Consider the following 11,423-nt stretch of genomic DNA (forward strand, 5'->3'; position numbering starts at 1 on the left):
GGCTATTACAATGAGACATATATTTGGGAAGCCCAGTGAGCGGCAGTGAGAGAAGATGGAGCGAGATGGATTTTTGGGGCGCCGTTATGCAAATGTCTTCATCAAATACAGTTCCTTGACCCTTTGTCAAATATATTTTAAAGCTTTGTTTTGGAATGCAAGGGCAAATTGATATATTGCACGTCACAGAGTATGCATTCCCAAACGGAAATACGCAAATGCATGCCAGTAGGACCGCGCTAGCTCATGCTTGGCTCTGCCACCCTCCTTGTTCTGCCCACTATGATTCACTTGTTCCCATTGGAAACGTCTGTCGGTTAGTTATACACATATTTTGTCTAGTTCTTATTATAACTCAGTGCACCTGGTTCACTCCCATGAGTCAAGCCCGGTTCCAAACTAAATGTAGCAGCTTTCAGCCGGTGCAAAACACGCCTTCACGGACGCCTGGGCGAGACTAATCGAAACCTCTCATTAGTTACACTCCGAGTTGGGTATTTCCAATTGGATGAAAAACGACGAGGATAAAATACTGACATTTACATCAGTAACAATCAAGGTTGAAATGTTCAAAGTGAAAAGTTTACAACCAGTTCAAATGCATAATTATCTTTATTAAACAATTCCAATAGCTGCCTCATTGCGCTATTAGTTATCATCAACATTGCACATTTCATTTGGTTACAGTATAAATAACCTATTTATTAAACGTTGAAATATATACTCTTGTTTTAAAATAATAGCTAGATTAGATCCATGGCTACATGGTATATCACATGAGTGTAGCCTAAACTAGTTATAAACACATATCCAAGATCTTAGGCCTACTACTTCACAATCCAGTAAAGTCATACATACAAGTTCTTTGTAAGTAAAAGCTTATTATGCTGCATAGTTGTCCAAATTGCAGAATGCAATCAGAGTTTGTAACTTCATTTATTTACAAGGCAAATGTTCAAGTTTCTCCTTTTCGTTTAAAGAGGAACAGGAAAGTTGGGAAAGTCCTCGTTAGGTTTAGGTTTAAAAAAAAAACAAGATCTTGAAAACAAATCCTCAGCTTGGACAGTAGGGGGCCATGAGTTGAATAAGACACGTTGCATTGTGGGAGTTGAACTGTTTCATATATTACCATTAGCATCCTGCAGCTCCTCCCTGATAGCATTCAGCTCCATCAGGCTCTCGTGCAGCACCTGAGCTACTTGCCTAATCTTAAACACCACCTCTTTCTTAAACCCTTTCTTTAGCTCACGAGAGTCCTTGGTGAAGTATTTATCCATTCCTTTGAAGAGGCCCCTGAGGGCCACGGCAGCTCCTTCTGTTACCTCTGTGGCCCTCAACACAGGTCTATCCACTAGGCTGACCATTTGAACGGCCCTGCGGACCTCCCAGTCTCCAGAGTAGTGCTGGGTTCCTCTCCGGAGGAGAGGATGCCCCCTGAGTCTATACAGCCCCTCGCACACAAACCTCAAGATCTTCACCAACTCCTCCATCCTCGCCTCATAATCCTCCAGAACCACCTCCACTTTCTTCCTGTCCTGCATGTTGTTCACGTTGTCCGAGATGGTCGCCGAGGCCGACGTGATCCCACCGGCCGCCGCCACTCCGACGCCCACAGCCGTGATGATGAGCGAGGCGCCGAAGGTAAAGGGGGCGAGGGCCAGGCCGACGATGGCCGCGCCGCCCCCGACGGCGGCGGTGGTGCCGCCGGTGATGTTGCCAATCTTGGCCTTCTTATGGAAGGAGGTGATGTCGTCGGCGAGGGCGTGGAGCTTGATGACGTACTGCCAGAGGACCTCGGCACGCTCCGTGAACACCTTGTTGAAGACACTCAGGCCGCGGTGCACCTTCTCCGCCAGTAGGGTGAATGACCTTAAGGGGGAGGGGGGAGAGAGAGAAGGACATGGCAAGAGGGAGAGGAGCGAGAGGGAGGCAGAGAGAACAAGTATTCAAACATCAGCAATGTTTCACGAGATTGACTACTGATTACGTTGTTATCACCACAAAGAGGACATACCTAGTCTCGTCGTCCTTCACCGTCTTGTCTTCATCATCTGAAGGCAGCTCATCCCATTCTGAGGCACAAGACAATTCCCAGATTACAAACTGGGTGTGTGTGAATGCATACGTGCTTGTGAGTGCATGCACATGTGTATGTGTACGCACGTGTGTATGACTCACGTTCCACAGTGTTCCACCACTCCATCAAGCTGTCAGTGTCCTGCGAGACAGAGAAACGCTGATATCTTTGGGACATTGCTTTCACACAGTCACATTTTCAAACTGTTACCATTGAAATAGGGCAGAGGGTGATTTGTGAGCGACATTTGACTCGTCAAATACTGACCCCCTCTTCCTCCTCCTCCTCCTCCTCATCCTCCAGACCGTCTGCAAGCTGTTCGTCAATCTGAGCAGAACGCCACTCAGCCTGCGAGAGAGAGAGAGAGAGAAGAGGGGACAATGTGAGAAAGAAGTGAGAGGGAGTTGGAGAGATTGCTGGTTGAGTTTGAATCTATTTGCTGTGCATACCTTATCATCCTTACAAAGGGATAGTCTGCACTGCCTTTTATGAGAACCATGGCCTTTGCCAGCTTTCCCTCCCCCTGAGGCCTAAAACTCCCTTACAGTATGCAGCAGATCCGGTTCAGTTACATGACCGACGGGAATGTGCCACACAAGACAGAGACAGAAGCCAGCCAGACCATAGTTGTCGACAACAACGTGGGTGTGTGTGGCTTTTTTCTTTAAAGCTATTATGTTAGTCATACAACACCGATCAAGACAACTACCCATGGTTTTCAGTCGTTGCAGGTCTGTCTCCAATATAGGACAATGATTCAGCACAAATGTACATGTTGGATGTGTTCTTGTATGGGTGTACCTCTGCAGCCTCTGAAAAGTAGTAGTCACTAGATGTGGCTCCTGGTGGGTACTCGGTCATCCTTTCATCTCTCGCTTTAGTCTGAGAGAGAGAGAGAAACCAACACTAACATCAGTAAACATATGGCAGTAACACCACACACACACACACACACACACACACACACACACACACACACACACACACACACCTTAGTTTCTTTGCGATGCTTATGAGGGGCTTTAAATTTAAATGATTTCTTCTGTAGAGGAAAGATGGGATATACATTAACAGCGGATTAAAGAAAAAAAAATAAAAAAATAATCACACAGTAAATGAAGGAAGGATGTTTATAAAGTAGTAGCAGTACCGGTTTGCAGTCTTCTATATCATCCTGTCCATAATAATCTCCATGCCCTCCTGCTGAGAAGAGATCCGACCTCTTCTGAGAAGTGTCATGGTCCAGAAAGCCCTCCTGGAAAACATACCACAGGAATGTCAACACTCTTCCGATGACAAAACCTAAAGTGCGCACAAAAGCAGTATCTTTGGACCAATAGAAATGCCCTCACATGGGATGCTCGTCGAGGTGTGTAGCGCTCGGAACCAATCTGTGACTTTTCATATGGAAACATTTCCTAGAATAAAGGAATGAAAGTACACAGACCTGTTTTAAAACTAATACAGATGTTCTTTATAGGCCAATAATGGCAATGTAAATCTGTTAAAATAAAAATATAAAAATTGACACATTCTCTAATAAACAAACAGACACACTCAAGAGGGCCTACACACAAACATAATAATTACCTGGCTTGACTTGCGCCGACTTGCAAGGTGGTTCTTAAATTTCGATGGTTTCTTCTGTTAAAGAGAGAGGACATTTAGAGCACAAGTGGGATCCATCCAATGCTTAAGAGGAGAAAGTTCTACTGGGTAAAGGAAAAGAGAAGTACCGGTTTCCAGTCTTCCATCTCGTTCTGTTCATCTTCTATCTGTCCAGCATAGAAGAGATCTGCTCCCTTCTGAGGCACATCACTGTCCAGAAAGCCCTCCTGGACAAAAACAAGAGACACTTCATAAGTTGGGACTCGTATCTAACTTGTAAATAGACAGCGCATCCAAATTTGCTCACATGGGAAAACAAAAAAAATTGGCAAACCTCTGATCTCCTTTGTGGGGAGTACTGTTGTGTGCTACTAGTCTGAGAATTCTCCTCAGCGCTCTGTAAGAATGAATAATAATGCACCAACATTCACAACTTGATCATCTTGTTTGACAAAGAAAAACGGTATTTTCCAAAAATATAAAGCACAACCACACAGAAACCAACAAAAAAACCTTACCCCAGATTTCCGACGATTCATATGTAGGAGTTTCAATTTGAACGGTTTCTTCTGTAGGAGACGACGTTTATCATGTCATTAGGTTAAATAAAGAGCAGACAGAGGAAGTGAGGGATGTGAAAGAAAGAGGGAAGTACCGGTTTGCAGTCTTCCATCACTTTCTGTTGATATTCTTCTACCCCTCCTGCTGAGGAGAAACCTGCCCCCTTCTCAGGCAAGTAATCATCCAAAAGGTTCTGCTGAAAGAAAAACATTAAATAAATCAAACACTTATACTGTCATTTGACATTTTCTTTGTACATTGAACAGCATAGACTAATTTGAGTTGGCACAAATACTACACAGACAATTACGACACAGACACGTATCCAACCTTGGGCTGTGACTGCGGTGTGTAGCCTTTCACTTCTTCGGTTTCCTCAAAAATATTAACCTACAAAAGAATAAACAAATGTTGACTGTACATACAGTAGTACTGTGTACATAGAGTACACGCATAGAAACTCACAGTACCTTGGACTCCTTGCGTGGTGTATAACCATGGGCACCTTTAAGTTCATCAAGAGGTTTCTCCTAAAAAACACATAATTACTGCATATGGACAAGTGAAAATGTGTATAGAAACGAACATATTGCGTTTGTCACAAGTATTTCTACACACAGTATATACATACATGAATCATCTTTGAACCTCTGCGAGGTGTGTATTCATGAGCGCCTGTTGGTTCATCCTGGGAATTCAACAACAAAACATTCTTGGCGTTATATTAGTTTTTGCATGAATACAATAGCATGTGCATTTAGCCTACTGTACACGTTGCCCCCCTTACCTTTTCGAGGCAGATTGCGAACCCTCTGTGAGGCACAAACTTAATTTTGACACCTTTACTTTTTTTCTGTGCAGAAAAACAGATGGAAACAGTCTCAATGATAGAAGTTTGATACATTTTTCATACGAAACAGTTGTCAACTTCCTAAACGTGTTAAGCATGAGACAAAGCATACAAATCCCACCGTCCCATCATGTTCCTCTGGCTCCTCTTCAGAGTTCTCATCCAAACCCAGGGCCTGTTAAACGACAAACCCATATGTGGTGTTCCACAGGGATCAGTGTTAAGACTGCAACTTTTGTCAGCACAACATTTATACAATAAAAGCGGCAGTGGTTTTGATGAGTAGTCTTTCATAACAAAAAAAAAACCTAGAAATATAGACATAAAGAAGATAGGTACCTGTTTGGAGTCTTCTTCATCTTCATTCTCCCCTGCAGATGTGAATCCTACTTCCTTCTGAGGAAAGTCATCGTCTAGCAAGCCCTCCTGGAAAACACACCACAGGAATATGTCAACACAGATTTTGTACACCAATATATTGCTCTTTTTGTTTACAAACACACATATATAAAATATATATATATATACATTCGTTCTATGTTGAGGCAAATGTAGGCCTGAAGCTTTTTCAAGATGGTCAGCTGAAAACCGATCCTAAAAAATAAAAAAATAAAAAAGTTATTCCAACAATTGTTAAATTATTTTAAACACCCCTTCCCTAAATTATATGTTCAATTATACCTTAGATCCTCTGCGATGCACAAGGGGCATTTTGAATTTGAATGATTTCTTCTGTTAAGGGGAAGGAAGTTCAAACAATTACAATATTAAATTAATGAAATTCACACAAAATCTTTCAAAACTAACTGGTTAAAAAGAAATACCAGCTTGCCCTGCTCCATGTAATTCTCCTTATCTTCGTAATCTGCAGAGAAGACATCTACCCCTTTCTTTGGGAAGTCTTCATCCAAAAAGCCCCCCTGGACAACACGTTAAAGTAATTAATACTGTATTAAACGTCTTAATTCATTACCATCTTTACACAGGAACACACTCACCTTTGACCGCCAACGGAGACCATTGCTCTCTCCATCCTTGGATTCAGAAAATCTCTCCTAAATCAAAAAAATGACATTAAAACATTGACAATAAAGCATTTCCATATAGCTACCTACACCATCACACATACAATTAATCAAAGATAACACAGTCCTCACCTTTGATCCTTGACGTAGTGTGCCGCTATCACTATCCTTCAGATCTTCAGAATATTTATCCTGTAGAATAAAAACATGTTTATTGACTACAGCAGCAGAACATACATACATTATTCATAAAAATAAAATTAAAAAAGTTTGATTTACCTTTGACCCTCTTCTGGAAAGAAAGGACACCTTGAACGTCCTCCCCCTTTTCTGAAAAAAAAAAAGGAAAAAGTTGAAAACAAAAAGGACATAAATGTAGAAACGGACACTTAAAATACAGAACGAATACAAAGAGTGCGAGACGTACAGTTTTCGCACGTTTTCCGGCGCCATTCTCTTCCAGTTCTTCTACACTCCCCCCATCAGAGTCTGACGCCACCTGAGATAGGAGAGAGCGAGATGAGCGAGATGAGCGAGGAACAGAAATAGCACCACACAGTCACACCTTCAATATCAATTTACCACCACTAAGCACACATTTGAGAAAAACTGTGATGTGGTGACTTTACCTTCATCGACTCCCTCCTAAGCCTCAGTTTGCCAGACTGACGAGGGGAAAAGACAATCAAACAGTTGATTAACTTATAGGCTAGTCAATGTACAATAGATTCATGTTAAATATAATACAGTAATATTAGGTAGGAGTGTGGCAAGGAGTTCATCATTTCATGCAAACAATGAATGTGTAGAAAAAGCCATTCAATGAGTTCTTACAGGTTTCCAGTCAGGATTGAGCTCAGGACTGTTTTCAGGCCAATCCTCCACACACCTCTCCTGTTTTGGGTTTAACAAAGCAAACCCAGTTCAGTACACACAGCAATAAGACAGTCAAAGAAAAAAAGTTCAACATTCATTCTGTCCAAGTGTTGCCCCTCTAGTACATACCTGGCCAGTCAAAAGAATGTTCTCAAATACTTCCACTTCGTTGTCCTGTAAAACCAGAATGTTATTCTCAGATCAACAGAGAGAGAGATGACATGTTCCTACACGACACAGTCTTGTCTACTGAAAGTTGTAGAACAGTTGTCATTTAAAGGCTGTTCAACTGATTGTGGTAGGAATAGACTTAGTATGTATAGACTTACTTGGCACAGAAACTTACCTGAGCGGTGTTCTTCGTTTGAGGGCCTGGTTTAGGATCTGGTCGCTCAGCTTCGGTCTAAAGACATAGCAGAAACCCAATGAGATACAAGTGAATCACAGACAGACATTACAATAATTGGTATGCTTACATACATGGAGAAAAAGGGACAAATAAAAATGGTGGAGGTGTCCTTACACGACTCGGTAACTTGGGCTGTCTTTTTTGAGGTGGTGGTTCGGGAGGGCTGTTGGAGGTCTTCACCTGAGAGGTCACAACATGTCACTCTTTGCAGTGTTGAAAAGAGAGGCCACACGGATATCAAAGACTGTACGAAGACGTGAGGAAAAAAAGACTTGTAGGTAACTACCTGGGCGGTACCATTGAAAGCCTGCGTGGGGGACAGGCATCTGGCATGGAGGGTACCATGTTTCATGGCAGTAGGGTTGGGTTGGAGAACATGTTTGGTTCCGTGAGGGGTCATCAGGAAGATATCATACTGTTCATCAGAGGGTGTTGCAAGGTTGAAATCCTGCGTGTCGGAGATTGATGCATTGAAGAGCTCAGCAGTCTTCTCAAAATCTGACCCTGAGAAGATGTCCGTTTTCTGCCCTGGCGAAGTCTGGAATAAAGGTGTGGACTGCTTGACTGTAGAGTCAGTACTGAAAGAAGCACTCTGAAAGACATCACTGGGTGAGGAATGGAAAATGTCCCATGTCCTGGAAGGCAGGGGCTGAAAGATGTCTGGTGTCACATTGGAAGAGGGAATTTGGAAAGGGTCATTTGACCTAATAGGCGTGGCTTGAATGAGATTGGGAGTGTCAGAAGGAGTGGATTGGAAGGGGTCCTTTGGAATGGACAAAGGGGCTTGGAAAAGGTCATCTCCCTTGGTGGGAGGAGCATTGAATAGGGACTCTCCCTTGGTGGGTGGTGCTTTGAATTGGTAATCTCCCTTGGTTGGAGGAGCTTTGAATGGGTTTGGTGTTTTTGAAGGCTGAGTTTTGAATAGGTCTTGTTGGTTCGAAGGAGTTGCCCAAAGCTCCAGTCTTTCAGCAGGTGTGACAAATAAAGGACTGTGGCTCACATTTGGTGTGTTTTGAGTTAGGGCCGTTGTTTTGAAGAGATCCGGTGACCGTCTTTCAGACATGGTTTTGAAGATATACGTGGGCTGGTCAGACGGTGTGGTCTGAAGGTTGTCGCCTGTCTGTTTGTCAGGTTGGAGGCCCTCTGGTGTGCTCCGGACCTCAGGCGGAGGAGCAAAGACGGTGACTAAACTCTGCCGACGTAGAACCTCTGAATCCTGATTCTTCGTGTCCCCGTCAATAGTCACACTGCTGGATTCCTGTGGGTTAAAAATGAACTCATGGTGTAAGCAATTTGACACATCAGTCAAACAGAACAGTCATTGTCAATACTATTGCACATATGTGTCATACCACCATACAAATGGAAGGCTAGAGATCTGGTGGAAATGCAATGTCGCTGATAAAGACTCACTTTCATATAAGAGTAGAATGGATTCTCTTTTGACAAGCTACGATTGAGTCCATTCTGAGAGAGAATGAGATTGAAGCATAAAATTGGGTAACAAATAAATGGACATTGTTTAAACATTTACCATTGCCAGTTGCCCTATAATAATTCAGTCTAACCTGCTTCAGGCGAGTGTCAGAGGAATCTCTGGATTCTGAAGTGGAGGGGATAGGAGTCTGAAAGAGAATGTGGAAGATTTCAAAAAGAGTGTTATGATATCCCTTCTATGAGCTTGTGTACCCCAAGCCCCCCCCCGTCTCAGCCTCAAGTATTTATGCTGCAATAGACCATGTGCTGGGGGGCTTGGGTCAGTCTGTTAAATCTGGTGTAATTCTCCTGTCTTATCTAGTGTCCTGTGTGAATTTAAGTATGCTCCCTCCTAATTCTCTTTCTCCCTCCCTCCTGGAGGACCTGAGCCCTAGGAACATGACTCAGGACTACCTGGCCTGATGACTCCAGGCTGTCCCCAGTCCCCCCCGATACAGCCAGAAGAACTGGCCCGCCCTCAGAGCTTGGTTCCTCTCTACGTTTATTCCTAGTTTCCTGCCTTGCGAGGGAGTTTTTCTTAGCCACCGTGCCTCTCCATTGCTTGCTGTTTGCTGGGTTTCTTTATTAGCACTTTGTGACATCTGCTGATGTAAACATAGCTTTACAAATACATTTGATTTTGATTTGAGATTGTGGGTCAGTGTTGTTTACCCTGTATTGTTTGCGGAAGGGACTCTGGGAAACTCTCCTCAGCATCCCCTGTAGTCTCATGATGCTCTGAAATAATTTAAAAACAAATATTAAATATGACTCCATTAATGAATTCCTGTAGGTAAAGCTTTCTTGCTTGTCTATACTCTAAGTGTATACAGTGCTTGCTTGTCTACTGTGTCTACAGTGGATAATTAACCTTGTGTTGTGTACAAAAATGGTCAGGAAAACTACACCAGACAACCTAACAAGGAGCTGTACAAATTACACACCCTGATAGTATCGGGAGGTGGGTTGATTTCTCAGGCTGTTTCGCAATATTCTTAAAGGGTGATAGAGTACATAGGTATCAAAAACACCTGACATCACAAGCAACATCATTTCTCAATCAACTGCCCTGAAAGAATGTCAGACACCATGCCATGCCAACACAGTTCCTGAGCTCCAGCTAATGAGATTAAAAAGAGCTCTCTATATAATAAGTATTCACATACTGTAGGGCCTACTACTGTACTTTGGTGGCTAAAAACCTGATGACATACTTTGTACAGTAAGTTCAAGGTTTAAAATATGCATAGTCACGAAGCTTTATTTTAGGGCACAAGAGGTGAGAGGAGTTCAACTGAGGTATTGAACAAACGCATCTCAAGGCTAAGTTCATCTTCAGAACCACGATATGGTTCTAACGATACACTTCGCTTCATTATGCTTTTGGGAAACCTGTCCCAGATTCTTACTCACCGGTCTTCTCTCCCCCCAAAAACCCTCCACCGGCTCACTCTGTGCCCCTTCCCTCTCCTCCTCCTTATCCTGACAGAGAAAGAAGAACACATCAAAACACAATGGAGTTTGATCTTGTAAGAAAAGTAAAGTGTTGGACGTTCTACTCTCATTGAACTGAAATCATCTTTTAGAATTATTCAAGAGTTCGAAGAGTTGTGATTTGACACAAACGCACGCGTCCGTAAAAATTCCATTGTAGGCCTATCACTTATCATGAAAACATTTAAATTAGTTTGATCTCACCATGGTTGCTGTGTTGATATCCGATCCAGTAAGCTATTGTCTGCACTAAACGAAAGTTTGCACTGAAATGAACTCGGTAGTTGCCAAACTAGTATTTCCAACCGCGCGACTTGGCAAGTGGTCCACGCTGCGTGTACTGGTGATTGGATGATTGATGGACAGAATTGGTAGGCGTGTTTGATTTCCCTCCCCTTCCCTTCTTCAACCAAGCGATAAAATGCGACCGGACCAGTTGTCCTCGCCACAAGGAGACTGTGCGTTCAATGACGCGCACAGGTGTGTTGTGTTCCTATACATTGGTGAAAGAAACATTGGTGCCAATTTATATACCTATTAGCTAGTACGCCTAAAACTACAGGTGGCTTGTAAATGTGTGTGCGCATCTGTCTGTCCGTCTCTCCATCTGTCTTTAATGGTCCCTAGGTCTAGGAGGGGGGGGGGGGGGGGTTGATGTTGGATGGATGTGTAGATACATGATGTTCTCTGTGTGTGTGTGTGCGTGCGCGCGTGAGTGCGTGCCTGTATTAATTCTCAGAGAGAGAGAGTGTGTGTGTGTGTGTGTGTGTGTGTGTGTGTGTGTGTGTGTGTGTGTGTGTGTGTGTGTGTGTGTGTGTGTGTGTGTGTGTGTGTGTGTGTGTGTGTGTGTGCGTGCATGCCTGTATAATTTCTCAATGAAACCTGCTTAGGGCAGTTTTCATAGTGTCATTACATCATTGAATTCTAGCTCTATCTCTGAAAATATGCAATTATCTTTATGTATTGCAAATAACTTGGGTGAAGTAAAATGTAAAGTACCACTTTTATATTACAGTATATTAGCCCCGATGACATTTTCTACGCATG

At 43.0% G+C, this 11,423-nt stretch overlaps 1 protein-coding gene across 5 annotated transcripts; it reads right to left on the bottom strand.

The window, feature by feature from the left end:
* Positions 1–601: 601 nt before the first annotated feature.
* On the bottom strand, positions 602–10,852 carry si:cabz01007807.1. Of its 5 annotated transcripts, none has more exons than XM_046329801.1 (37): positions 10,581–10,851; positions 10,296–10,364; positions 9,555–9,620; positions 8,975–9,031; positions 8,820–8,873; positions 7,693–8,664; positions 7,521–7,586; positions 7,344–7,400; positions 7,127–7,171; positions 6,956–7,015; positions 6,751–6,786; positions 6,549–6,620; positions 6,401–6,451; positions 6,254–6,313; positions 6,095–6,151; positions 5,921–6,016; positions 5,778–5,828; positions 5,625–5,690; positions 5,436–5,522; positions 5,209–5,271; positions 5,034–5,099; positions 4,878–4,934; positions 4,717–4,776; positions 4,577–4,636; positions 4,341–4,439; positions 4,204–4,254; positions 4,020–4,082; positions 3,814–3,912; positions 3,668–3,721; positions 3,430–3,495; positions 3,228–3,332; positions 3,069–3,119; positions 2,879–2,959; positions 2,345–2,425; positions 2,179–2,218; positions 2,015–2,072; positions 602–1,869 (listed from the first exon to the last, which is right to left on the bottom strand). In XM_046329801.1, the coding sequence occupies exons 1-37, from the start codon at positions 10,581–10,583 to the stop codon at positions 1,119–1,121; spliced, it is 3,930 nt and encodes a 1,309-aa protein (XP_046185757.1). In that variant the 5' UTR covers positions 10,584–10,851; the 3' UTR covers positions 602–1,118. The 5 variants fall into 5 exon arrangements, with proteins under 5 accessions (XP_046185757.1, XP_046185756.1, XP_046185758.1 ...); XM_046329800.1 differs by having other exon boundaries at positions 4,341–4,442; XM_046329802.1 differs by having other exon boundaries at positions 4,341–4,442; positions 5,218–5,271; positions 10,581–10,850.
* Between the last annotated feature and the right edge of the window lie 571 nt (positions 10,853–11,423).

This window comes from Oncorhynchus gorbuscha, linkage group LG25 (assembly GCF_021184085.1).
Source record: "Oncorhynchus gorbuscha isolate QuinsamMale2020 ecotype Even-year linkage group LG25, OgorEven_v1.0, whole genome shotgun sequence".
NCBI classification, from domain to species: domain Eukaryota; kingdom Metazoa; phylum Chordata; class Actinopteri; order Salmoniformes; family Salmonidae; genus Oncorhynchus; species Oncorhynchus gorbuscha.